The sequence below is a fragment of the Petaurus breviceps genome, unplaced genomic scaffold, assembly GCF_028583685.1.
Source record: "Petaurus breviceps papuanus isolate PSGF00001 unplaced genomic scaffold, PetGlider_PUasm1.0 99, whole genome shotgun sequence".
NCBI classification, from domain to species: Eukaryota; Metazoa; Chordata; class Mammalia; order Diprotodontia; family Petauridae; genus Petaurus; species Petaurus breviceps.
Window position 1 is genome coordinate 23,759,379 of NW_027187465.1, and position 26,781 is coordinate 23,786,159.

General features: G+C 46.8%; 1 protein-coding gene across 1 annotated transcript in view; it reads left to right on the forward strand.

Moving 5' to 3' along the window:
* The first annotated feature begins 19,616 nt into the window (after positions 1-19,616).
* The window catches only part of LOC138156430 (calcium release-activated calcium channel protein 1), a 20,868-nt gene continuing 13,703 nt past the window's right edge, over positions 19,617-26,781 (forward strand). The window contains exon 1 of the mRNA XM_069081741.1: positions 19,617-19,967. Within this exon, the coding sequence (XP_068937842.1) occupies positions 19,632-19,967 (336 nt within the window). The 5' untranslated portion in view covers positions 19,617-19,631. The remainder of the gene's footprint in view (positions 19,968-26,781) is intronic.

Below are 26,781 nucleotides of genomic sequence, written 5' to 3' on the forward strand. Positions count from 1 at the left end.
CATTTAGGCCTGTATTTTACCAGAACTCCAGCCTCCAGTAAGCAGGGGGAGTCTCAAAGCAGGGAGCCCTAGGTCCTCTGGCCCCATATTCCTATTTAGGGCAGCTCCAATGGATCAGTCGGAATTATTCTGTTTACAACCCAGTCCTGCCATCAGAGGATTCCCTCTGCCATGACAGCCCTTCAGATCTTTGTGCAAATCGACCCCGTCCTTCCTTTGTCTTCCCCTTTCCCACTTAAATGTGCCCAGCTCCTAATCCGCTCCCATGCCTAGCTCCTGATCCTCCCAGGGCATGATGCCCAGGACCCTTGCCAGCCTTCTCCTGAATCATCTATGCCTGGCACTTGGAACTGGACACAAGGCCCCAGAGAATATCTGACCAGCGCAGAAGACAGTGGGACCACCGAGGGGCCTTGTTGTAGGCATTCCGCTTCTCCAAAAGCAGCCCAAGGTCCCCTGCAAAGCTGGCATTGGAGCCCAAGGACTTACGCTGCAGATCCAACTCAATAGTCAGGCACTATTCCAGCTACTGGATGGACAGGGAGAAAGCAGACTGGCAGAGGGTTTGGCTCTGGGGCTACAAGGTCCTCTGAGGCCATGTAATCTCCCCCCCCCCTCACTTTACAGAAGAAACTGAGCCAGAGAAGTTATGTGATGCACCCAAGGTCATGTAGCTTGTAGGTAAGAGAGGCAGGATTCCAGCCTGGGTCTCCCTGACCGGGGTTATATGTCCAGGAAGCTATTCAATGTGACAGACTGCTATGACTCCCACATGGATAGTGTGTGTGTGTGAGTGTGAGTGTGTATATGTGTGTGTTCATGTGTGTATATCTCTGTGTGTAAGTGTATGTGAGTGTGAGTATGTGTGTGTATATGTGTGTGAGTGTGTCTGTGTGTGTATGTTTCTATGTATGTATGTGAGTGTGGGTGTGTGTGTGTGAATGTAAGTGTATATGTGTCTGGGTCTGTGTGTGAATGTGTATATGTTTCTGTGTGTGTCTGTGTGTAAGTGTGAGTGTGTATATGTTTCTGTGTATGTGTGTGAGTGTGTGTAAGTGTGAGTGTGTCTGTGTGTAAGTGTGGAGATGGGGTGACAAGTGTGAACCTGGAAAGGTGGGAAGGGTCCAGGTTAACAAGATCTTTAAAAGACAAACAGAGGGTTTCAGATTTGATTCTGGAGGAAATAAGGAATGGTTGGAGTTTCTTGAGCAGGCAGGATAACATATCTTCGTGAAGGATGGATCAGAGTGGGAGAGACTTGAGGAGGGAACATTGATTGCAAAAGACAGTATGATGTAAAGTAGGAAGCCAGGTGGTGCAGCAGAGTGCCAGGCGTGGACTCAGGAGCATCTGGTTCAGTCAGACACTTACTGGATGTGTGGCCTTGGGCAAGTCACTTACCCTCAGCTTCCTGGTCTATAAGGTGGGGATAATGATAGCACCTGCCTCCAATGAGATCACGTTGCTGAAGTGCTTTGCACAGTGACTGGCACATAGTGGACACTCTATATAAATACTCACTATTATTACTATTTTTTTTCTTTTTGGAGGGGGAAAAGCAGATCAGTTGGGGTTAAGTGACTTGCCCAAGGTCACACAGTTAGTGTCAAATTCTAAGGCTGGATTTGAACTCAGTTCCTCCAGAGTCCAGGGCCAGTGCTCTAGTCACTGTGCCACCTACCTGCCCCCTTAAAAAAAAATTCATTCAAATGGGGAGCTACTGATGCCCCGCTCTCCCTGGGAGATGGGGGCAGAGGGGGGGGGGTGAGCAGTCTCAGTCTTCCCCCATGTGGTGATATCCAGCCCTCCACCCTCATTAGGGGGTGCTTTTCCCGCTTTTTGCCCTGGAGAGGTTTAGGATGCTTCCTGAGGACCATGAATTCCCATTTACGGCTCTGATCCCTAGAAAGTCAGCTCAGCAGCCAATAGAAGCACAGTGAGTTTAAGGAAGCTGAGATATGGGGCATGTGCTTCCACTGTTCTCTTCCCCTTTGAGACCGCATCAGGAAGTGCTCTGTCCAGCGCTAAGCACGGAATTTCTTCGGAAGGATATTGATTGGCCAGAGTGTCCAGACAGGGAAGACTGAGGTCAGGAAGCTCCCTGAGTCCATCCTGGAAGGAACTGGGCAAGTCTAGACTTGAGAGGAGGGAGATACAAAAGCTATCTTCTACATTTGAAGGGCTGTCATGGGGAAGAGAGATTAGCCTTGATTGGCTTGACCCCCAAAGGGTAACATCAACAGGGACAGGGGGGAAGTTGTAAATTAGGCATGATGTCAGGGAAACCTTCCTAACAATTAGCACAGCCCCACTGTACAACGGGGCTTCCTCAAGATGCCATGGGATCGGAGATTTAGAAACCAGAAGACATCTTTTAGAGCTTACAGCTTTACTGAGTCTTCAAATTTATTTTTTTAGTTAAGTAAAATGAATTTTCTCTCCCTTTCACCATCCCCATTGGGGAAGAAAAAGAAAATCCTGAAACACATTTGCATTTTGTGGTGCTTTGTTTCAGTCCTATCCAACTCTTTGTGACCCTATCTGAGATTTTCTTGACAGAAATACTGGAGTGGTTTTCCTTCTTCAGCTCATTTTACAGATGTGGAAACTGAGACCCACAGGGTTAAGTGACTTGCCCAGGGTCACCCAGCTAGTAAGAGTCTGAGGCTGTATTTAAACTCAGGTCTTTCTGACTCTAGACCCAGCATTTTGTCCACTGTACCTGGTAAGGTGACAGGAAGTAGAGTATGGTGGGAAACATGCCTAACTTTGAACCAGAAGACCTGGGTTAGAATCTACACTCCTATTAGTTGTGTGACCTTGGGTAAGTCACAGTCTCTCAGAGCTTCATTTTCCTCATTGGCAAGATGATTACTTTTAATTTATTTTTCAACAAGCAATTATGAAGTGCCTACTGTTTAATGGACTAGGTGCTAGGGATGCAAAGATGAAAAAATAAAACCGGTCTCTACCCAAGAGAAACTTTCGGGAGACAAAATCGATAGAACTCTGGGCTTGGAGCTAGGAAGGTCAGGATTTAAGTCCTGTCTCAGACAATTAGTGACTGTGACCTTGGGCAAGCCACTTGACATCGACTTGCCCCAGTTTCCTCATCTGTAAAATGAGAGGGTTTGACCAGATGTCTCTAAAGTTCCTTCCAGTTCCAAACTGTGCTCTCCCATGATTTATTATATATACACACACATATATAAAACATATATTTATTACATGTTACCATCAGTTAATAAACATTTATTGAATGCTCACAGTGTACCAGGCACTCTAAGTATAAGTGTTACAAAAAGAGGCAAAAGACAGCCCCTGTCCTCAAGGAGATGACAATCTAATGGGGGAGATAAGCAAACAAATGTATAGGAAGAAACTTTCTATAAGATAAAGGAGAAATTCTTAAGAGAGGGAAGGCACAAGATTTTAGAGGGGAAGGCTTCCTATAGAAGGTAGAAGGGGAAGTAAACAACATATAAACAGATTAGTAAATGTAAAATATATACATTTGTGTATCTGTATACATATGCATACATGTATGCATCTAAGTGCATACAAATATAAATGGATATAATACAATGTAATATATAATATCTGCATCAATACTTCTGTCTTTGGCAGGGTTAGGGGAGGGAAATTGCTAACCATTGAGAAGAATGGATTTAAGGGTGAAGTCAAAAAATGCCATTGGGACCCAAGTCAGCAGCTCTGGCCCTTGCAGGGGCCAACACTGCTACCTTCTGGGGCACTTTCCCTGAGCACTTGTGTCCAGAAAACTTGCTCTAGCTGTAAAGAGACCGAATTCTGCTGGAAAGTGCCAAGAAAAACTTTTAACTCCTTGGTGCACCCACTGCTTAGAGCTCCCCCAGTAGCTGGCTCTGGGTCTTGGCCCTTGATGAGGGGGCTCTGAACTGGTGGGAGCCTAGCCTTCTGTTTGTAGCATCATATACTGGAGGTGAGATGGACCTTAGAAGTCATCTAGGCTAGACCTACTGCACCTCCTCAGATTTACAAAAGGGGAAATTGAGGCTCGGAGAGATCAAATCTCCAATTTAGAGCTGAAAGAGACCTTGGAGATCATGTAGTCAGATCCCTACAAATGCAGCAACTCTGGCCCAAACAGAGGAAATCGCTTGCTCAAGGTCACAAAAGTAGGATTTGAACCCAGGTCCTCAGACTCTTTCCAATGTACCTCTAGTATCTCTGCCTTCCCTATGGGTCCTCAAGGATTGCTTGACATGCAGCTCCGGGCCTGTAGGGAGTTATTATTATTATCGGGCTAAAATTGTTCTCTTGGAAAGAAATGTCCCTGGTCTAAAAGGTTTTCTGGGGCCAAGCCTGGGGATTAATAACCACAGGGTCTGGGCCCTAGGTCAACAGACCATCCTTAAAACCTTAAAAAACTTCCATTACAGGGGCGGCTAAGTGGTACAGTGAATAGAACACTGACCCTGGAGTCAGGAGGACCTGAGTTCAAATTCAGCCTCAGACACTTAAACACAAAACTAGCTGTGTGACCTTGGGCAAGTCACTTAACCCTAATTGCCCTACCTTCCCCCTTACCCCCCCCCAAAAAAGCAAAAGAAAACCCCCAATTTCCATTACTTACTCGTAAGGCTTGCAATGTCACTTTAAATACATGTTGGGCAACATCAGCTGTTCTATTTTTCTTTTTAATTATACAAAGTGAGATCTGAGAAAGGCTCAGCGGCTGGAAAGGGGGTGGCAGGAGCAGGAGGGGGAGGATACTGCCTGGCAGAGGTTTCTGGCAACAGGCTGAAGTGACAATTAAGACCTGCTTGTTGCCTCTAATGGGGCCCTGAAAGGAGAGAATTCCGTCCCCCACCCAGCTCTACCAAAGTCAGAAAGAATCCCCAGGACCTGGGAGTTTGGTGTTAGAAGGGTTCTCCATCTGAGAGAGGGTCACCCCTGACTCAGCAGGTCTAAAAGGGGGCAGGAGGAGTCACCAGCCCAGAACGGAGCATTTAGTCAAATGGTTATGGCAGGGGATAAAAATATCCCCAATACCAGGGCAGCTACTCACACCTTGAATCCAGCCCAGTATCTGCAGTCCACTGCAACAAATAGCTGTCCAAGCCTTCAGCAGCTTGGGGGATAATTAGAGTACAGAATGTGCTCCCAAGGAGTTTACAGTCTAAACTTCTCCCACCTTTGTGCCTTTACCAAGGTCTTGCCCCATACCCTGTAATGCCCTCCTTGGTTACTTCTATCACCTTGATTTCTGAGATTCTTTGAAAGCTTGATTTTTGTCCCGTCTCAGGATCCTGCAGTGGGGAGAGTCCTGGGCCCTGGGTCAGGAAGTTGCTGTCCTTGTTTTCGTTCAGTCCTGTCGGACTCTTCCTGACCTCATTTGGGGTTTTCTTGGCAAAGACATTGGAGTGGTTTTGCCATTTCCTTCTCCAGCTCATTTTACAGATGAGGAAACTGAGGCAAACAGGGTTAAGTGACTTGGCCAGGGTCACCCAGCCTAATAAATATCTGATTTGAATTTGGACTTGAATTCAGTTCTTCCTGACTCCAGGCCTAGCACTCTATCCAAAGCAACACCTAGCTTACCATCCCTGGAATCAGGAAGTGCTAACTTCAGATCCTACTTACTGGCTGTGTGACCCTGGGCAAGTCATTTAAACTTTTTTTTTTTTTGCTTTTTGGAGGGCAATTGGGGTTAAGCGACTTGCCCAAAGTCACACGGCTGGTAAGTATGTCAAGTGTCTGAGTCCAGATTTGAACTCAGGTCCTCCTGACTCCAGGGCTAGTGCTCTATTCACTGCGCCACTTAGCTGCCCCTATCATTTAAACTTTTTCAGCCTCGGTTTCTGCATTTGTAAAAAGAAATGATTGGATATGGTGGCTTTCTAGCTCTACCCCCTAGATTATTTTGTATGTATTATTCATGGACTTGTATGTGTGCGAGCTGTTTCTCTCTAGTAGAATGTAAGCTGGTTGGGGGCAAGAACTGTTTCCTTTTGGTCTTTATCTCGGTCTCTCTTAGTACAGTGCCTGGCGGGTATATAATAGGTGCTTAATAAGTGCCTGTTGAAAGAATGAATAGTAATCACTCACATTCAACCCTGTGAGGTAGCTGTGAAAGTAGAATTATTCCCATTTTACAGATGAAGAAACAGAGACTCAAAGAGTATAAAGTGACTTGCCCAGGATATTAAAGTTGATCTATTTACCAGAGCAAGGCAGGCTACAGCTACTCTTTAGTGTTTGTCTCAGGGATACCCTCTGGGGTTGACCAGATTCTCTCTCTTCTCAACTGTGGGTAGCTCAGGCCACTTCTGGCTACGTTCCCCTACCTGACTAACACCTCAGTTCTATTTAACCACTTAACCATAGATTGCTGATGAACTTTTACTGTGGGATAACCCTGTTTGCCTCAGTTTCCTCATCTGTCAAATGAGCTGGAGAAGGAAACGGCAAACCCATCTAGTATCTCTGCCAGGAAAACCCCAAATGGGGTCATGAAGAGTCGGACACGACTGAAAGAACCACAAAAATTTACTTTGAAGATACAGCAAGAACAAAATACAAATATTTTTCCCAAAATATTTTGGGGGCATTCTCCTGCCTGTACCAGCTAGGTCTCTAGGAGGGCTCAATTTAGCTCAGTTCCTGTATAGTACTGGTCCTACCAAGTTTATGTTCAGATTCAATCAGTCAATTAGCATTTATCAAGTACTTACTGTATGCTGGGCACTGGACTAAACACATATACCAAGCACATGGAAATTCAAAGAAAGGCAAAAGACAGTCTCTCCTCTCCTAGAGCTCACAGTCTAATGGAGACACATGCAAAAGACTTTGTTCAAACAAGTTTGATTCAGGATAAATAAATAGTAATCAACAGAGAGAAGGCGCTAGAACTGAGAGGGATGGGGAAAGGCTTGTTGTAAAAAGTGGAAGTTTAGCTTTACTGGAGGGGGCATAAAAGGGTAAAGAGTGAATGCCAAGGCCAGGGGCCAGAGCCCGTTCTTGGGGCTCTCACCTTGTGGAATTCTCTCTACTGGGAGTGGAATAAAATCAACAGCACAAAAGAGCAGAAAGAACTGAGGCAAGAGAGATGGCGGAAGCCGACAGAATGCCTCCACATCCAATCAAAGAATGGCCCATTTGCCAGGTGTTCGGTGAATCAGAACCAGTTGCAGAATGTCTGCGCATGCCCCCTAAGGGTCATGGCACCATAACTCTTCCTAGAAGCTGCTTCTCCATGTGGGGACACTCATCCCAGGCATCAGAACAGGTGCCAGATCCCATTATAGTAACAACTGACACGTGTATAGTGATTTAAGGTTTGTGAAGTGCTTTTATAGAGAACTTCATTTAATGCTTACGTAATCCTATGATGTAGGTGTTGTGGGCAAAATTATGCCAATTTTACAGATTAGGAAACTGAGACTAGGAAAGTTAAGAGTGGCTTGCCCACAGTCACATAGCCATTATGTAGCTACAGTGGGATTTGAATCCAGGTCCAGAATCTACTATACTACATACATTACCTCTCAAGGCAAAGATACACATCATATCAAAGTTATACATGACTAATGTGGAAATGTGTTTAACATGATTGTACATGTATAACTCATATCAGTTTGTTTGCTGTCTTGGGGAAAGAGGAGGGGAGGGAAGGAAAAAATTTTGGAACTCAAAATCTTATAAAAATGAATGTTGAAAATTATTGTTACATGTAATTGGAAAAAATAAAATACTATTAAGTGGGGAAGGGGGAAATAAACCACACCATAGGAAACTCCAAAACAAAAAAATCACTGTTACAAGGGGAGGGGGATATAGGTGAAGCGGTGATTAGAGTGTAAGATTTAGATCAGGAAGTCCTGAGTTCAAATTCAACCTCAGATACTCACTAACTTTGTGATCCTGGACAAATTACTTAATCCCTCTTTTTTTTTTTTTTTGCTTTTTGGAGGGCAGCTGGGGTTAAGTGACTTGCCCAAGGTCACATGGCTAGTGTGTGTGTGTGTGTGTGTGTGTGTGTGTGTGTGTGTTAAGTGTCTGAGTCCGGATCCAAACCCTGGTCCTCCTGACTCCAGGGCCAGTGCTCTATTCGCTGCTCCACCTAGCCACCCCTTAATCCCTCTTTGCCTCATATATAAAATGGGCATAATAATAATATACCCTTCCCAGGGTTATTGTGAGGAGAAAATGAGATAATATTTGTAAATTACTTTGCAAACCTTAAAGGGACATATAAATGTAGCCAGCATTATTAAATGTAAAGGAGAGATCCAGGCAAAGTACTAGGAGACGTTTGAGCAAGGAGAGGCCTAGGAAGACCCTTTGGAGGGGAGGCTGCCTGAGTTGAACCTTTAAGAAGGTGTGGACTTCAATTGCTGGAGAAAGTGAAAGAATCCATTTGAGACCTGAGGGACAGTGGAAATAAAGGGGATGGCAGAGGAGCAAGACTGAGATGGGCAGAAAGCAATCTAATAGGGTTACATGAAAGAGAGGAAAGGAAGGCCTCGAATGCCAGAGTCAGGAACCATGATTTATTCAGTGGGCAATGGGGAGCCTATTTTTGAGTAAGAGAATGATGTGACCACCACTGTGGACTTCAGGGATTCGTTGGGCACAGATGAAATGGAAGAATTAGAACTGGGACAAGCAGGGAGAATTTCTAACCACTTTTTTGAGGGGTTGGGGGAAGAGGCAGTGGGTATTAAGTGACTTTCCCAGGGTCACACAGCTAGTATGCTCTGAGGCTGAATTTGAACTCAGGTCCTTCTGATTCCAGGCCAGGTGCCCTATTCAGTATGGTGCCACCTAGCTGCCATTTTTAATATTTCCCTCTCACCTCCAACAACTGCCAAACACGACAGGATTTCAGTAGGCTTTGAATACTGACTTCCACTAATTTGCTAACTACTGTGTGACCTTGGACAAGTCACCTCTTGGTGAGATTCGATTTTCTCCTTTTAATGTAGTAGTTGGTATCACTCCTTTGCTCATGAGTCCCTCAGAAAGGCTATTCCTATGTACTTTGTAGGCCTATCCAGTCTCTGGAATAGTCTAGGCCCCTTTAATATCTTTATTCTTACTCCTTAGCTGGAAGACACAATAACCACCCCCCAAAAAAGAAAAACATTTAATTAAAAAGCATATTAAGAAAAGTGGCAAGAAAACATTTTCTGTCTGGGTCACCCTTCCCTATGCTTTCACATCTGTGGGAAGAAATGAAAGAGGTATTTACAGAGGCACATCTCTTTGGAGGGCCCAAACCCAGGCTAGAGTCTGTTAAGATACACAGTGTTATGGAAAACCTTTGAGATACTGATTCAAGGTTCTTCGAGGCCCTGCCTCCAGGAAATCTAGACTCTTACTAGGGGAAACACAGGACCTGGCCTCAGTAGTTCATCAACAGAAAGAAACCCAGACTCACAGAATCTTGAGTTGAAAGGGACTTCAAAAATGACACAGCCCAACCCATTCTTGAACAGAAATCCATCTCCAGTTGTGGTCATCCAGAATTCAGCTCCACCCCACACCAATCTTAGCTCTGTCATTTGTTTTTGTTTTTTGGAGGCAATTGAGGTTAAGTGACTTGCCTAGGGTCACACAGCTACCAAGCATCTGAGGCTACATTTGAACTCAGGTTCTCCTGACTCCAGAGCCAGCGAGCGATCGATTGTGCTGCCTAACTGCGCCAGATCCCATTGTTTTAAACTTTTGTTGGTGTTGTTATTGAGTAGTTTCTGATTCTTTGTGATACCATTTGGGTTTTGTTTTGTTTTGCAAGGATACTAGAGTGGTTTGCCATTTCCTTCTCCAGCACATGTGACAGATGAGGAAACTGAGGCAAACAGGGTAAGTTGGTTCACCCAGCTAGGAAGTGTCTGAGGCCAGATTTGAACTCATGAAGATGAGTCTTCCTGACTCCAGGCCTGGCTCCCTGTCCACTATGGCGCCACCTAACTACCCCGATTTTAAACTAAAGAGAAATAGGAAGCTAGAAAATGAATCTCTGGAGGAATTGAAAAGTAGTCCCACAGGGCATATTTTTCTACTTTTCAGAATAAGAACTCAAGTATGAGAAAGCATCTATCTCTCTTCACAGAAGTGGGGGACTATGGGAGTGAAACATTGCATATACTGTCTAAGTGTTGGTCAGTTTCTCTGAGCTGTTTTTTTCTCTTTATTTTTTGTTACAAGGGATGACTCTCTGGGTTGACAAGGGATATACTGGGAAACGAAGGGGATATAAAAACAGAAGACTTCCATAAAAAACCTCAAAGTACAACTTGGACAGACTTGGAGAGAAAGCAGAGGAAAGAAGGGCCCGGCGTGCTACGGTCCAGGGGCTCACTAAGAATCAGACACGAGTAAACGACAAAAAGTTGTTTTATTTTACAAAGTCTTTTCCTCACGATATCCATATGAAGTAGCTAGTGAAATTAATATCCCCATTTTAGAGATGAGGAAACTGAGGCTATCTAGGAAAGAAGGGCCTGGCTGCCGGTCACAAATACCATAAACAAGAGTTCAGTCAAACCCCAGCAGAGGGTTAATGCTCATGAATTCCTCGGGCTGGGCTCAACATGTCCAAACCTGAACCCCTCCCCCTCCTAGCAGATCTCATCCTGGAACCTGTTCCTGCTGCTCTTCCTCCTGCACACTTCTCTGTTTCTGTGGCTGGCACCGCCATCATCTGTTGCCCACATGCCAAGCGAGGGAGTTTTCTCTCACTCCTCCCCTGCACACACACCAGTTACCAAGAAGCTTTGTTGATTAAAGTGACCTCCAGCATGACTCTGACATCTGCTCCCCTAATTCAACCGAACAAATGAAGCATCTGGTATGTTTGGATGAAATCCCAGGTGTAGACTCTCCCCCCCTAAAAAAAATACCCCTTCCCCAAAACACCATCACAAAATACAAAAAAACTGGAGATTATATTGGGATGGTCAGTACGAAAATGCTGCTGCTGATTTTACAGGATCACAGATCTAGAGGTCAAGGCCATGGAACCCAACCCCCTCATTTTACACATGGGGAAACTGAGGCTCAGAGCAGTAAAGCGTGATCGGTTCAGGGGACAGTATCATAGCTATAGGGGACTCTAAGTCACTGAGTCCAACTCTCTCTCTCTCTTTTCTTTCTCTGATGATATGATATGACAGATGGGTATGCTCTGAAGTCTTCAAAGTGCTTTAGGGCCTTAGCTGCTCACAACGACCCAGAGGTCTGCTATAGTGGTTGGAGAGTTGGCCTTGGGTTCAGGAAGACTCCTTTCAAATACCTACTGTGATACCTTATAGGTTGTGTGATCTGGGGCAAATCACTTATCCTCTCTGGGCTCTTAGCAAGTCCCAAAGAATAGAAGTAGGAGGTCCTTCCTCTTCTGGGAGTTCTCTGTGTTAATGGAATCACAGGCCGAGGCCCTATCTCTACCAAACCTGTCTATAGGCATTATTATTCCCATTTTACAGATGAGGAAACTGAGGCTCAGAGAGGTTAAGTGATTTGCCTATGGTCACCCAGCTAGTAGGGTTTAGAGTCAGGATTTGAACTCAGTTCTTCTTGATTCCAAATCAAGCCCTTTACCCCCTGTACCATGCTTCCTAATTGAGACACTGACCTTTAAATGTAAAGTGTAGATGGAAGCTATAACTCATTCACAAATCACAATATTTCAAATCCCAATCATAGAATTTTAATGAGAAGAGACCTCATAAGTTATTTAATTCAACCAGTGCTTAAGCAAGTGGCCATCTAGCCCCTGTCTGAAAGGCATCTAGTAAGGGGCAACTTACTGCCACTCCAGGCAGCCCATTTCATTTGGGACCACCTCCATTTTTAGGAAAGGTTTTCTGATTTCAAGCTTTACTTGACTTTCCTTAAATGACCACCCACTGCTCCTACTTTTGTCCTCTGGAGCCAAGCTTTGTTGTTCAGTCATATACTGGAGTGATTTTCCATTTTCTTCTCCAGTTCATTTTACAGTTGGGGAAACTGAGGCAAACAGGGTGAAGTGACTTGCCCAGGGTCACACAGCTGGTGTCTGAGGCCTGATTTGAACTTAGGTCCTCCTGACTCCAGGACTGGTGTTCTATCCACTGTACCACCTACCTGCCCCTAGATATTGAATAGTTGAAGATAAATATCATTCCTCCCCTTCCCTCCAAGTCTTTTCAGAGCAAAACATCCTGATTCCTCTAACTAGTCTGTGAAAGGCTGGTTTACTAGTTACCTCCCCAGGCTGGTCACAGGCTAGAACACAATCAGCTTGTCAACCTCCCTCTGTTCCTGAAGCTATAAACTTGAAAACAATATTTTGAGAACTACATTTCAATAGGTGTGGTTTCCTTTGTAATCCTATGTCTGTACAGGTAAGTGGCATAGTGAGTGGAGCACCAGCCTTGGAGTCAAAAGGACCTGAGTCCAAATCTGGCCTCAGACATTTACTAGCTGTGTGACCTTGGGTAAGTCACTTAACCCTGCTTGTCTCAACAACAACAATAAAAATCTCTTTTATGCATTTAAAAACACAATCCTGAAATTGGTCCACAGCCTTCATCAGAGACTGCCAACGGGGTTCAGGACACAAAAAGTTTCCAAGCCCCTGCTCCAAAATGTGGTGCTCAGACCTGGGCATCATACTCTAGATGTGGTTTGGGGAGGGCATGGTACAATGAGACTAACATTTTCTTCTTTTTAAACAGCTTGTGTCTAGGGGAGGGAGTGTGGTCGCTGAAGTCAGAGGCCTTGAGTTCCAATCTTATCTCTGATGCTCATGACCTTTCTGACTTTAGATAAATCACTTTATCCCTGAGGTAGCTGTGTGCCAAGGAAGTGCATAGAGTGGGCCTGGAGTGAGGAAAACCTGAGTCCAACTCTGCCTGCAGACACTTCCTGCTTGTGTGATCCTGGGCAAGCCACTTAATCTCTCTTTGACTTAGTTTCCTTAACTGTATGAAACACTAGTACCAGAGCCCATTGGTACAGGGCTCTCTCTTTACTAGATGGACATGAATGCCCTGTCCTTTTTGAGGGCGCAGGGCAGAATTTGAGAGTTCATTTCATTCTAGTGTCTCTTTGAATTTCTTCAAGCTCTGTAGTTGACAAAGGTGCTTCTGGCTTCCAGCTTCCAGAGGGGAGATGGAAAAGACCAACCTTATTTCAGGTCAGTGGAGGAAAAGACTGGGAAAAGAGTCTTTTATAAATATGTATAAGAGAAGTTGCCAGTTTCTATCATGTTCCTCTTCCCATCTTGTCTGCTAGAGACTTCCTCTTGGATGAGATCTCTCTCTCTCTCCCCCTCTCTCTCTCTTTTTCTTTCTCTTTCTCTGTCTCTCCCTTTCACTCTCTCTGTCTCTGTCCCTTTCTCTCTCTCTGTCTCTCTGCTCTCTCTCTGTTTCTCTTTCTGTCTCTCTCTCTCTCCCTTTCTTTCTCTCTCTCTCTTTCTGTCTCTCCCTTTCTCTCTCTCTGTCTCTCTCTGCTCTCTCTCTGTCTCTCTGCTCTCTCTCTGTTTCTCTTTCTGTCTCTCTCTCTCTCCCTTTCTTTCTCTCTCTCTCTTTCTGTCTCTCCCTTTCTCTCTCTCTGTCTCTCTCCCTTTCTCTCTCTGCTCTCTCTCTGTCTCTCTGTCTCCCTTTCTTTCTCTTCCTTTCTCTCTCTCTTTCTGTCTCTCCCTTTCTCTCTCTCTGTCTCTCTCTGCTCTCTCTCTGTCTCTCTCTTATTATCCTATGTATACCTTCTCTGATTTCTGTTTTGCTGCTGATTTGGATAAATGGATTTTTCTTGACTAAGTGCTACATATGTTTATTGTGGAAGTAGTATTTGGTGGGAAAGGGGTCAAGCCTTGGATATAAAATTGGGGTGCTCCTTCCCCCCTTAATGAAAGAAGTCATCAGAGTCAGCTTGAACCTGATCACATCCCCTTGGGTAACAATATTTAAGGGAACAGACAGCTACACTTCTAGCCTGGTATCCCCTCTCTCTAAAGAGAACAGAGAAGCCTTTGGCCTCAACTTCCTGCTTCCCCTCTCGGCAGGAAGCAAAGTCTACCTTGCCAGAAAGAGGGGGTGCGTGAAGCTAGAGATGGCAAGTCTGCCTCCTTTCTAGCCACACAATGACACCTCTTGCTATGTGTGGGAGGCAGGCCTCTCCTCATGTAACTGGGGATAACAGCAATAAATATCCCACAGGGTCGTTATGAGAATAAAAACAAGATAATTTGTAAAGTGCTTAGCATGGTGTCTCGTACATAGTAGGTATTTTATACACGCTTGTTCTCTTCTCTTCCTACTTTACTTCCTTATATTTTGTGGAGAAGGCAATCAGGGTTAAGTGACTTGTCTAGGGTCACACGGCTAATGTGTTTGAGACTAGATTTGAACTGAGGGCCTCCTGACTCCAGGGTCAGTGCTCTATCCACTGTACCACTTAGCTCCCCCCCTCCCACTTTACTTCCTTAGACCTCAGTTTCCTTGTCTGTAAAGTAAGGTTTGACTAGGTTCTTCTTCTGGCCACAATACATAGTTGACTCATATCTCTAAAAAACCCAGGTCTTTCTTCACATCTGTTTCTGAAGGTCTTTTTCAGCTGAATTACTTCTCAGTAATTAGTCACATCTCCATCCTGTGCTTTCTGTGGACTTCTCAAACCACAGTGGAGGATTTTCTGTTTCTTCCTCTTATAAGCAAACATCAAAGCTCTTTACAAACCTGTCCTCTTACCCACCCACTCTCTACCTCTTCTTGGATTACTGTAAAACTGCTAACTGCTTTTTCTCCCTCTCGTCTCTCTTACTATAGCTACACATGCTGCCAGACACAAAGTATTCCTAGAGCATGCCTCTGATCATGTCATTCCCCAGCACCAAGAGAAATTTATTTTAAAATAGTATTTTATTTTTCCCAATTACATGTAAAGACAATTTAAAACATTCATTTTGAAAAAAAAAATCTGAGTTCTAAATTTTCTCCCTTCTTCCCTTACCTACCCATCCATAAAAGGTAAGAATTTTAAATAAGTTATATATGTGCAATGATGTAAAACATATTTCCATATTAGTCACGTTGTGAAAGAAGAAACAGACCAAAGGAAAAAAACCACAAAAAAAGATAAAGAAAGTGAAATCAGTATGCTTTGATCTGCATTCAGATTCCATCAGTTCTTTCTCTGTAGGAGGGTAGCATTTTCCATCATGAGTCCTTTGAATTGTCTTGGATCGTTGTATTGCTGAAAAGAGCTAAATTATCAATAGTCGATCATCATACAATGTTGCTGTTACTGTATACAATGTTCTCCTGGTTCTGCTCACTTCACTTTGTATCAGTTCATGTAAGTCAGTTCCATGTAAGTTTTTCTGAAATCTGTCTGCTTATCACTTCTTATAGCACAATAATATTCCATCAAAATCATATACCACAACTCATTTAGCCATTCCCCAGTTGATGACCATCCCCTCAGGTTACAATTCTTTGCCAACCCAAAAAGAGCCGCTTTAAATATTTTTGTACATGCAGGTTCTTTCCCTTTTTTATGATCTCTTTGGGATACAAACCTAGTAGTGGTCTTGCTGAATCAAAGGTTTGATTGCAATTTGGGCATAGTTCCAAACCAAGGAGAATTTATTAGCTATATTATGCTGGATATATTTTTATTTGTCCCTCCATTGAAATGTAACCTCCTTCCAAGCATGAATTGTTTCATTCTTTGCACTTGTACGCCCTGTTCCTAGTACAATGCTTGGCACAAAGTTAGAAGTTAATAGATACTTGCTGACATTCATTCTCTATTTCCAGGGCTTGTCAATGCTTAAATGCCTGCAGTGACACGTCTCTTCCACCAGAGGGAGTCATGAGGGCAGTCAATGGCTGAACCTTTGGGTGCTGGTGGGGCATTGAGAGCTAAAGAGTGTAAAACCAATTCACTAAGTTCCTATTACGTGGTAGGCACTGTGCTAGGGAACAGAATGGTTCCTGCCCTCAAGAAGCATTTTTTTTTTGTTTTACTGGGTGAACAGATTAGAAAATACAAAGTAATTTGAGGAGGGAGAATATTGCTAAGTAGGAGCTGTAGAAAAGGCTTCATGAAGAAGTGCCTACTGAAATGAACCTTTTGGGAAGGCAAAGATTCTGAGAGGCAGAGATGAGAGGGACCAGCTGGCATTCTGGAAATGGACACAGCCTATGTAAAGACTTAGAGGCAGGAAATGGCATGCTGAGTTGGTAGAACAGGAAGAAGATAATTTTGACTAGAGTTGACTAGATTTTGACTAAAATGTGTAAGGGGTGTGAGATGAAATGTCTGAAGCAGGAACAAGATTATGGAAGGCTTAATGTGGAAGGTAAAGGGATTTGTAACACCTAGCTGTGGCAAACCAGTACCATCTTCCCAGCAAACTCTTACATTTGAAAAAGATCTGGGGGTTTAAGTGGTCACTATGAGCCAAAAGTTCAACATGGCAGGCAAGAAATGAAATCATGGGCTGCATTAAGAGTGTCAGGGTGTTGGGGAGTGAAATCCCTTCTTTACTTACCTGGAAGTCTGTGCGGGCGCTGAGAGTGATTCTATTGCTTGGGTTTCCCCTTTGCTCTTGACCTTGTTTTTGTCTTAAATAAGATGCTCTGCTGTTGGATTTATGTAAAGAAACAGAGAGATGGACAGAGATAGAGACAGAGTGTATAGGGCTAGGAAGGCAAATGACTCAATGTACTTTGTGCCTTCTTTCTGGGTGTTGAAGGGCTAATCTTGTGTCTGGTGATCTCTGAAGATGGGATGAATTTTAATAACAACAGCAACAGCAGGTTTCCATAGAGCATAAAGCGTTCTTTTCTCACAAGAGCCTTACTTTGTAGGAGTAGCCTCCTCCTTACCATTTAGAGATTAAGTGACTTGTTTTCAAGATGTCACTTTCTCTTTTCCTTCCAGAGCCATCAACCCCCTTCTTCCAGCAGAGATGTTGTGGAGCAGAGAGCAAAGGACAGCTAGGTGGCGCCATAGGGCACAGAGCTCTGGACCTGGAGTCAGGAAAACTCTTCTCCTTGAGTTCAAATTCAGCCTTAGACACTTACTAGCTGTGTGACCCTGGGCAAGTCACTTCACCCTGTTTGCCTCGGTTTCCTCATCTGTAAAATAAGCTGCAGAAGGAAATGGCAAATCACTCCAGTATCTCTGCCAAGAAAACCCCAAATGGGGCCTCACAGAGTTGGACACAATTGAAACCATGACTGAACAGAGAGAGTAGCAAAGGAGTAAATGAGTAGCAGGAAGTAGAGTCACCTTCCTGGTTTCATATCCTGGCTGTAGAGTCAGCACAAACAGCATGGGATTTGGAGTCAAAGGACCTAGATTCAAATCAAAATGATTCTGTTGCCTCTGTGACTTTGGGCAAGTCACTTAACCTTTTTGGGACTCAGTTTCCTCATCTGTAAAACAGGGAGGGGATTTGGACACAAGATCTCTTCTTTTTATTTTTGCTTTTTTTGGAGGGGGGAAGGTAGGGCAATTGAGGTTAAGTGACTTGTCCAAGGTCACCCGGCTAGTGTGTGTGTGTGTGTGTGTGTGTGTGTGTGTGTGTGTGTTAAGTGTCTAAGGCCAAATTTGAACTCAGGTCCTCATGACTCCAGGGCCAGCGCTCTATTCACTGCACCACCTAGCAGCACCTAAATCTCTTCTAATTCTAGTTAACACCCCAGAATCCTATGTGTTTGTACCTCAAGGAACTTAAGGGCAAGTCACTCTCCTGCCTTGGGTCTAAACTTTCCCAATAGTAAAATAAGAAAATCAAATGAGATGATCTGTCTCCTAAGATCTCTCCCATCTTGGAATTCTATGATTTCAATTTCATTACCTTGTGGGTTTCCCATCTGTATGTCTTGCTATCTACTTGACTCGGGGTTGCTTTTCATAAGTGTGTGTGTGTGTGGGGGGGGAGTTGTGGTGGTGGTGACTTCCAGGGAGCAAACTCCCTCCACCCATGCTGACCAGTACCTGCTCTCAGCAATATCTGGGGAATTTGAATCTGAGCTCTACACGTTTCCCAAGAAGTGCTTGGATGAAAGTCCCATAAAGGTACAGAGAAGATTGGTTGGAGAGGGGGGAGGAGGATAAGGACCAGAGGGGCCCTCCAGCTCCCTACATCCAGAGAAAACTTTGCTGAGAATACTTCAGAATGGAGTTCCAGGTTACCCCTCCTCCACATCCTCTGAGGGTCTGCAGCAAGTTTTATTGGATTGCTTTTCCAGAGCCCCCAACCTGGCCACCATTTTCTCTGACCTCCTCAGGAGGCTTCTTCCCCGCCCCAAGCTCGCCCCCATCTCTGCTCTCAGCTGCTAAACTTTGCCTTCTACTGGGGAGGGAGTTCTCTGCAGGCACCCAGCCTTCTCAAAGCCCTCGATATCCCCTAAATATTTGGGACAGGAAGAGTGAATAGGACCTTAAGGTCTTTTTGCAAATTAAATTTTTTAAATGAGCAATTATTTATTTTTTTATCCTTCCAAGATCACTCCATCAAAAAGGAAAGGAAAATAGAACTGTTGTGAAAAGTATGCCTAGTCAAGCAAAAAGAAATTCTCTTATGGAGGGCTGGCCATAGATAGGATCCCCTCAAAACTTGAAGGGATTGTGTCCTTCAATTATTTCTGACTCCTCGACTCTGGATTATATAGTATGCCAGTGCGGTCCACAGGGTTTTCTTGGCAGAGATACTGGAGGGGTTTGCCATTTCCTTCTCCAGCTCATTTGGCAAATGAGGAAACTGAGGCAAGCGGGGTGAAGTGAGTTGCCCAGGGTCACCCAGCTAGGAAGGGTCTTGACTCAGGCCTGGCGTTCTAACCCGTGTCTCCCTTTTGTTGCTGCTGAAGAGTAGCTGACTTTGATATAGTGCTTACCGCATGCCGGCACTGTGCTAAGAGCTTTTATCATTATCATCTCATTTGACCCTCACAACAGTCGTGGGAGGTGGCTGCTGCTATTACCCTCGTTTTACAGAGGAGGAAACTGAGGCAGACAGGGTCCCACAGCTAGGAAGTCGTGCTGACTCCAGACCCAGCCAGCCATCCGCTGCAGCGTACATGCTATGGCCTCATTCCTATGACAGTTTCCTAAGCCTGGAGTCCACCACCCCAGGAGCCTGAGCGTGTGAGAAGCTGTCAAAGGAAGTGGCTGAGGGGGCGGGTTGGGGTGAGCAGCCTCCCAGAGCGGGGAGCACTGCTGGGGCGGGGGCAGCCCAGGCTGAGGGGAAACTGGGAGGGAGGGTGTGTGTGGGAGACAGCGGGGCGGGGCAGGAGGGGGTGGGCTGTGGGAGGAGCCGGGTCACACGTTCTCCTAGCCCCTCCCACTCCTCCCCCCCCCCCCCCAGGGGCGCGGAGAGGAGGGGGCGCGGAGCGTGGGCGGAGCCCTCGGGGCTCATGCAGATGAGGCTGGCGGTCCGTGGCCAATCGGCGGGCGCGCCGGGGGTCCCGGCGGCAGGCGGCGAAGGCCTGGGCTCGTCCAGCCAGTGCGGTCGCTGATCGTCGGCCGCGCGGGCTGCTCCGGGCGCGCTGCGCGGCGGAGGCGAGGCCGAGGCGCGGGAACGCCGTGCCGCGCGGGCCCCTCCCGTTCTCCAGCCGCCGCCCGGGCGGGCCTTCGCAGCGTGCTCCATGCATCCGGAGCCCGCCCCGCCCCCGCCCAGTAGCAGCAGCCCCGAGCTTCCCCTCGCCAGCGGCGGCCGCGGCAGCTCACCCCCGACCAGCGGCAGCCGCCGGAGCCGCCGCCGCAGCGGGGAAGCCCCCGAGCCGCCCGGGGCCGCCCCGCCGCCGCCGGCGCTGCCCGGGACTGCCGTCTCGTACCCGGAGTGGGTGGGCCACAGCTACCAGGAGGTGATGAGTCTCAACGAGCACTCCATGCAGGCGCTGTCCTGGCGCAAGCTCTACCTCAGCCGGGCCAAGCTCAAAGCCTCCAGCCGGACGTCGGCGCTGCTCTCCGGCTTCGCTATGGTGAGCGCGCCCGGCCCGGCCGGCACCCGCACCAGCGCCCGCAACCGCACCCGCGCCCGGCCATAGGGGGAGAGGGAGGGAGGCTGCAGGGGCCAGCTGTGCCCTGGGGGAGACCTGGGGGCCACCTGCTGTGCCCGGGCTGGGGGAGACCAGGGGCCACCAGCTGTGCGGGAGGAAGGAGTCTGCAGGGGCCAGTTGTGCCCTGGGGGAGACCAGGGGCCACCAGCTGTGCGGGAGGGAGGAGTCTGCAGGGACCAGCTGTGCCCTGGGGGAGACCAGGGGGCCACCAGCTGTGCCGCCACCTCGGAGGAGTGAGGTGGGGGTAGACCTGGAGGCCAGCAGTGCCACCCGGGGAGGGGGTGGACCAGGGACCAGCTGTACAGGTTAGGGTTAGATGTGGGGAGAGCCGGGGGTGCGGTCCGGAGTAGATGGGTTAGGGGCAAAGGGGAAATGGGTCAGATGTGCGAGGCTGGTTTAGAGGTAAACAAGCAGTTTAGTGTTTGTGCCGGAGGGCAGGGGAGTGGGAAGGATGAGTGGTCTGGGTAGGTGTGGTTGGTGGAGACGTGGGTTGTTTTGATGGGGGACCAGGACCAGGTGGCTTGAAAGTCCATGGCTGGCTGGGCGGTAAGAATCCACAAGTGGTCTGTCTGGATGTGTCCTGGGAGAGGGGATGGAGGGGACATCTAGGGAGGGTTCCTGTCCTGCTTTCTTTCCCCCTTAAGCCCACCCCCCCCATGTGTATATGCTGACAGGTGTGTGCTGGTGAGATGCAGCCGTCTTCCTTCTCCCCTCCCTCCCTATAAGAGCTGGTATCACCAGGGTTTGTTATCACTCCGTGAATCTGGCCAGTGCTGCAGAGGGAGGGTTTCCAGCCCCCTGCCCCTCCCCTCCAGCTTTGACAGTTCCGCTCTGTCCTCCGGACTCTCTTCTTACTCTCATGCTAAAAGCTGAGCCCAAGCCCCAGGCCAGCCAGTGGGCCAGCCAGCTGGAGAGTGGGCAGTGGGCCCAGTCTTGAATCTTGAACAAGTGAGATAGTCAGATGAAGAGCTGCCCGCTGGCCAGCAGAACTCCCTGCTTGGTGAGGGTGGGGGGAGGTGAGGTGGGGTAAAGCAGAGGGAAGGGAGGCCTGAGCTTGGACCAGTTGGTTTTCTCTTCAGCAGAGGTCTTTGGGCAGGTTATTTATTCCCTCCTGAGGAGCCTCAGTTTCCCCAAGTAGGGATAGGAATCTATGCCCTTCCTATTTTATAGGGTGACAGTGAGAATGGGGGTGACCTCTGCTGGACCTTTCACAATTGCACAGTTAGGCCTTTAATGGATGGTTGTTGGACAAACCTGTGATTTCATTCTGCAGGAAACTGGTATGGAAACTGCCTTCCACTGATGCAAATCCATAACTTCATAATCTTAGCTGCCTTGACCATTAAGAGACTAAGAGTGAGGAGCCCGGGGTCATACCACTTGTATGTGTCGGAGGAGGGCATGCACCCAAGTCTTCCTGACTGTGACCTGCCAGCATCTTATCTCTTCTCTAATAATTATTTGAGCTGAGTTGAAATACAGGAATGTGTGGGCTAGCAGGCCAGACTTAGCAGAATTATGGCTCTTTTATCCCCAGCAGATAACCCAGAAGTAGGGGGCTTCCTATGGACCTGTGTGGCCTCTGCTCAGTGATACTGCCTGCATGATGAGACATGGGAAATCTTTCCTCGGTTCTCAGGCCCCTTCCCCCCACCCCGAAGCATCCCTGGTGGAGAGCAGAGATTTGGATGCCAAGGCACCACATCTGAATTCTGGGCTCTGGGATTTACTAGTTATGTGACCTTGACCAGGTCATTAAGTCTCTGGGATCTACTTGACTCGATAAATAAGATGGGGTTGCCGTTAGATGCTTAGGGAGGCAGTGTGAATTTTGCTAAACTCAGAATCTAAAGACTTAGTGCTACCATTATTTTGGAGTCCAAGGAATCTGAAAGTTCAAATCTGGCCTCTGAAGTGAACTACCTGTGACCTTTGCCAATCATGGGCCTCAGTCTTGGCTCTGAAGGGGAGAGGGCGGCACTGAACTCAGTGGCCTTGGAGATTCTAGATCTCCCATCCAGTGACCTGAGCTCAGATTCAGACTGGGCTACATTTGTTTTTTTTTTTGTCTTTTTGGGGGAGAGAAGGCAGGGCAATTGGGGTTAAGTGACTTGCCCAAGGTCACATGGCTAGTAAGTATCGAGTGTCTGAGGCTGGATTTGAACTCAGGTCCTCCTGACTCCAGGGCTGGTGCTCTATTCGCTGTACCACCTAGCTACCCCTGGGTTACTTTCTAACTGCATGGCCTTCATCTTTCCCTCTCTTATAAAATGAGAGGGTTTGACCTGACAATTTCTAAGGTCCTTCCAGCTCTTAATCTCTGTCTAGTCCACTGAGGATCGACTCTCAGAACTTGGACTTGGGGTAGGGGTGGTATGAGGTAAGCCTTGGAGAGCCCTGGAAAAGGAGGGTTTCTCCCCAGCCTCCCCGCTTTGGGGTGGAGTGCATACTTGGTGGATTCCAGTCTAGGTCTCCAGCCTTTTCCTTTGCATCGAGTAAGAGAAAGGAGGTTTCAGTGGGGAGGAGGTTAAGCTTGCTCATTTCATTAGTTGGATTGAAAAAAAAAAACCCAACCCACAAAAACACTTTCCAGGCAGTGACCTCTTATAAGTAACTGAGCTAGAGGAATGAGAGATTAGGGGATGGGAGGCGGGGGAGAGTTGGGAACTCAGGGCCCAAGGCAAGAGGGGACCTACACAGGGGTCAGTCTGGGGGCCCGTGGAGCCTGCCTCCTTCCTGCTCTTTCTCTGGGGCTCCTGGTTCCCGCTTCAGGATGGAGGTGGGGGGATTCCCCACATCCTGTCCTTGCCCTGTTATTGAAATTGTTTCCCTTCATACTTAGAGACCCACCAGCTTTGCTGCCAGGTTGTTAGGATGTGATTAAAAGGAAGAAAAGCTTATTCACCCTGTTTGGTATGAGCTGGGAGGTGGCATTTTTTTTTTGTTTGTCTTTTGACCTCCTGTGCTAGCACAATTAATTGAAAATAATTTGTGAAACCGTTTGCCATCCTGGATGTCATTTGGTCTTCTCCAACCTATGGGGTAGGCAAGACAGGGATGATCCTGATTTTACAGGTTAGAAGACTGAGGCCCAAGGAGATGTGGTGGAGTGCCATAGGTCACTGGTTTAGAAGCCGAGTCTCCTGCTTTCTTTCATCCATTCAATTCAATTCCACAAGCACTGGAAATTTTAAAAATATGTTTCTATTGGTACCTTATAAAAAAATCATCTACTTAATATATCCTCATCTGGCTTTACTCAATGGTTAGATGAATGTTGCTTTCCTCTGGATAAAAACCACTCATTTAACCCCATTAAGCCTCAGTTTCCTCATGTGAAAAATGGAGATGATTCCCATAGCATTACCTGACTTCTTCCTTGCCACACTGGTCCACTCAGCGTTCCCCCATGGGACAATCTACCTCCCTCCCTTCCTTCTTTCCTCCTTCCCTCCCTCGCCCCTGAATTGCATTGTTTCTCCTTGCTTGAATGTAAGCTGGGCCTCAGTTTCCTCATCTATAAAATGAGGTCACGGTCTCTCTGGTTGCTTCCCATGAACTCTTCAAGGTCCAGGACGGACTCACTTATCTCTCTGTTCCCAAGGGCCTCACCACCTGGGGAGTGCCCAGTCAAGTTTTGTTGGGTGATACTCTCATGACCACAGGAGAGTATATAGAATATGTTTTATCTTTAAAAAGTACCTAGAATATACTTTTTCCTTATAAGTAAATCGCTTCTCTAACTGTAAGGTCATTATTAGCATTGAAAAGCATAAAGTGCCAGTGTATCTAATGGTGGGGCCATCTTCTCCCCATTTGAAAACTCACTGAAAACAGTGTTTTTTCCTTGGGATCCCCAGCGATTCCTTAGCACGAACAACGCCTGCTGTGTAATAAGGGCTTGATAAATGCTTGCTTGCTTGATTATGATGAAGCCGGGTCAAGGTCAGAGTTAGGCAATGGACATTGCCTCATTCCCCTTCTCTGCCCACAGACCCCAAGAGCAGATCATGGTGCGGCACTGGCCGGCTCTTCTTTCTGCCCTAGTTACTCAGATCCTTTATTTCTACCAGTAGGATGCTGGGATGGGGTGCACTGGAGGTGGGGGAATATGGAGAAAGTCCCCTCCTTACCCTATCTTACTCGATGGTCAAATGAATGTCACCTCCGCCTTCCTCTGGCTAAAAACAGCAGTCGGGGAGCAGGGGGCCCCAGAGAGTGACAGGCAGCTGTTCCGGCCTCTGCCGGCCCCAGTGTGACAGACAAACAGATGGTCTGTCACCAGGGGAAGTTCTCCCTTTTGGACTCTGCCCACCCCCCCTTCCTCCGGGAAGGGTTATTGGCTTCAGTAATACTGGGTATGTTTGTAGGAAGAATTTTGGTTTAGGGGCATGGTTTGAATTAGATGGGGCTGGGCCAGCTAACAGGACTAGAAATGTTTTAGGTTAGATAAGAGAAGATTTGGGGAGACAGGATAGCCTTGTTCAGCCTGTCTGCACCTGTCTGTACCTTAGTATCTCAAGCAGTGGACTTGGAGGGAGGAAGAACTGAATTTGAAGAACTCTGACCTTGTAAGGTACTCCCTATGTGGCCCTGGGCAAATCTAACCTCTCAAGTTCCTCATCTTTAAACCAAAGGTGACAATAATATCCAGATTGTGTTGTGATGAGGACCCAAAGAGGTGATATATTTGTAAAGAGTTTTGTGGGCCTGAAGGGGTTAGAAAAATGTGAGTTATTATTTGAAGATCTGCCATGTTGGAGAGGGCCTAGCTTTGTTCTTCAGACCTAGGGGCACTAAGAGAAGGTTTGGAAGAGACTTTATCAAGAAAAACCTCCCAACGATTAGAGTAATTCCTAGATGTTGTGGGTGGCTGGAGTCCTTCTAACAGGAGCTCATTAGGCAGAGGGCAGGGGACTGTGCATCACATGTGGAGAGGGGATGCCTGTTGAAGTATGTGCTTGGGTTAGATGGTCTCTGAGGGTCTTTTCTGACTCTGATATTCTGTGATTCTGTCTCCTCTAACTCTGAGATTCTGTGACTTTATAATGGAATGAAACCCCTGGGTTGGAGGGGAGGGGAAGGGGGGAAAGGTATGTGTGTGTATGTGTGTGTGTGTGATGATGATGATGGTGATGAGGTAAAACTTTGCTGACTCCATGTGTCTAGAGAGAACTATAATGAACGGGTGTGTCTGCAGGGAGCTGTTATGATGGGAGGAGGAGTGGTGCTGCTCACCTTGCCTAAGTTCAGCCCGACTTCCTTGTGGTTAAAAATCCCTCTTAAGAACAGGGCTGTGGTGGGGGACAGGGATGGGGTGCTTTGGCCCAGCTTGAGGTAACCACAGTAACCAGTGCTAGCTAGCTAGTTTCCAGGGCCAATCTCCTCTTGCCCATCCATGAGTCAGCAGAGCTGACTTCCCTGAAGGGAGTTCTTCCTAACTCCCCACCCTTTTTAGGCCGTGAAGATGGCCTTTGATCTGGGGGGAAGAAGAGGGGAGGAAAATAGGTCACATGAACAACCCCACCCTAACCCCAAAACCCATGTGCTCCTTAGGCATGGGATTTGGAAAAAGCCTCTAGAGCTCATTTAATTAAATGAGATAATAAGTGTAAAGTGTCATTGTAAAGCAGACTCTATATAAATGTTAGCTATTATTAATCCAAGCCCCTCATTTTATAGGTACACAGTTGTCACTCCCCTGCTCAAGAAGTTTCAGTGGCTCCCACTTGCCTCTCTAAGATAAGATCCAAACATCGTAACCTGGCATTTAAAACCTTTGACGATCCAGCTCAAGGCCACCTTTTCTAGACTCGTTCCATATTATTCAGTCTTCCAGCCCAGATGGCCTGCCAGCCGTTCCCCATGTAGAACACTACACCTCCACACCTCTGCCCAGGTTCCTCACTTCTCCCTTCCTTCTAGAATCCTTCACTTCCTTTTTTGGGGTTAAGTGACTTGCCCAAGGTCACAGGGCTAGTACGTGTTAAGTGTAAGGCTGGATTTGAACTCTGGTCCTCCTGATTCCAGGGCCGGTGCTCTATTCACTGCCCCATCTAGCCGGCCACGGAATCCTTCGCTTCCTTCAGGGATCAGCTTGAGTACTAGATGAGGCTTTTCCTGGTGTCTTTAGTTGTCTGAGCCCCCCTTTTACCAATTAGCTTTATGGGTTAATCTTTCTCTCTTTCCCCTCCCCTCAGTAGAATATAAGCCCCATGAAGGCAGTAGTCATTGAATCATTGTCACTGTATCCCTGGAGCCCAGCAAAGTGCCTGACACAAGGTGTTACTGTTGTTGTTCAGCTGTGTCTAACTCTCTGTAACCCCGTTTGGGGTTTCTTGGTGTAGATATGGGGCAGTTTGCCATTGCCTTCTCCAGTTCATTTAACAGATGAGGAAACTAAGGCCAACAGGGTTAAGTGACTTGCCTAGGGTCACACAACTAGTGTCTGAGACTTGGATTAGAATTCAGGTCCTCCTGACTCCAGGGCTGGCGCTCTGTCCTTACCCTGACTTAAAGTAGGTGCTTAATAAATGCGTATTGGGTGAATGAATGTTCAGAGTGACTTGTCCTAGGTCCTACCATATGACTTTTCTCATTTGTACCTTTTGAAATCCTTCAAGGCCTCATTCAGGCGCCATCTCCTCCCTGAAGCCTTGCTTGGGCTCACAAATTAAAAAATGTCCACATTTCAGAGCTGGAAGGGATTTATTTATTTTTTTTTTTCCCTTTAAAA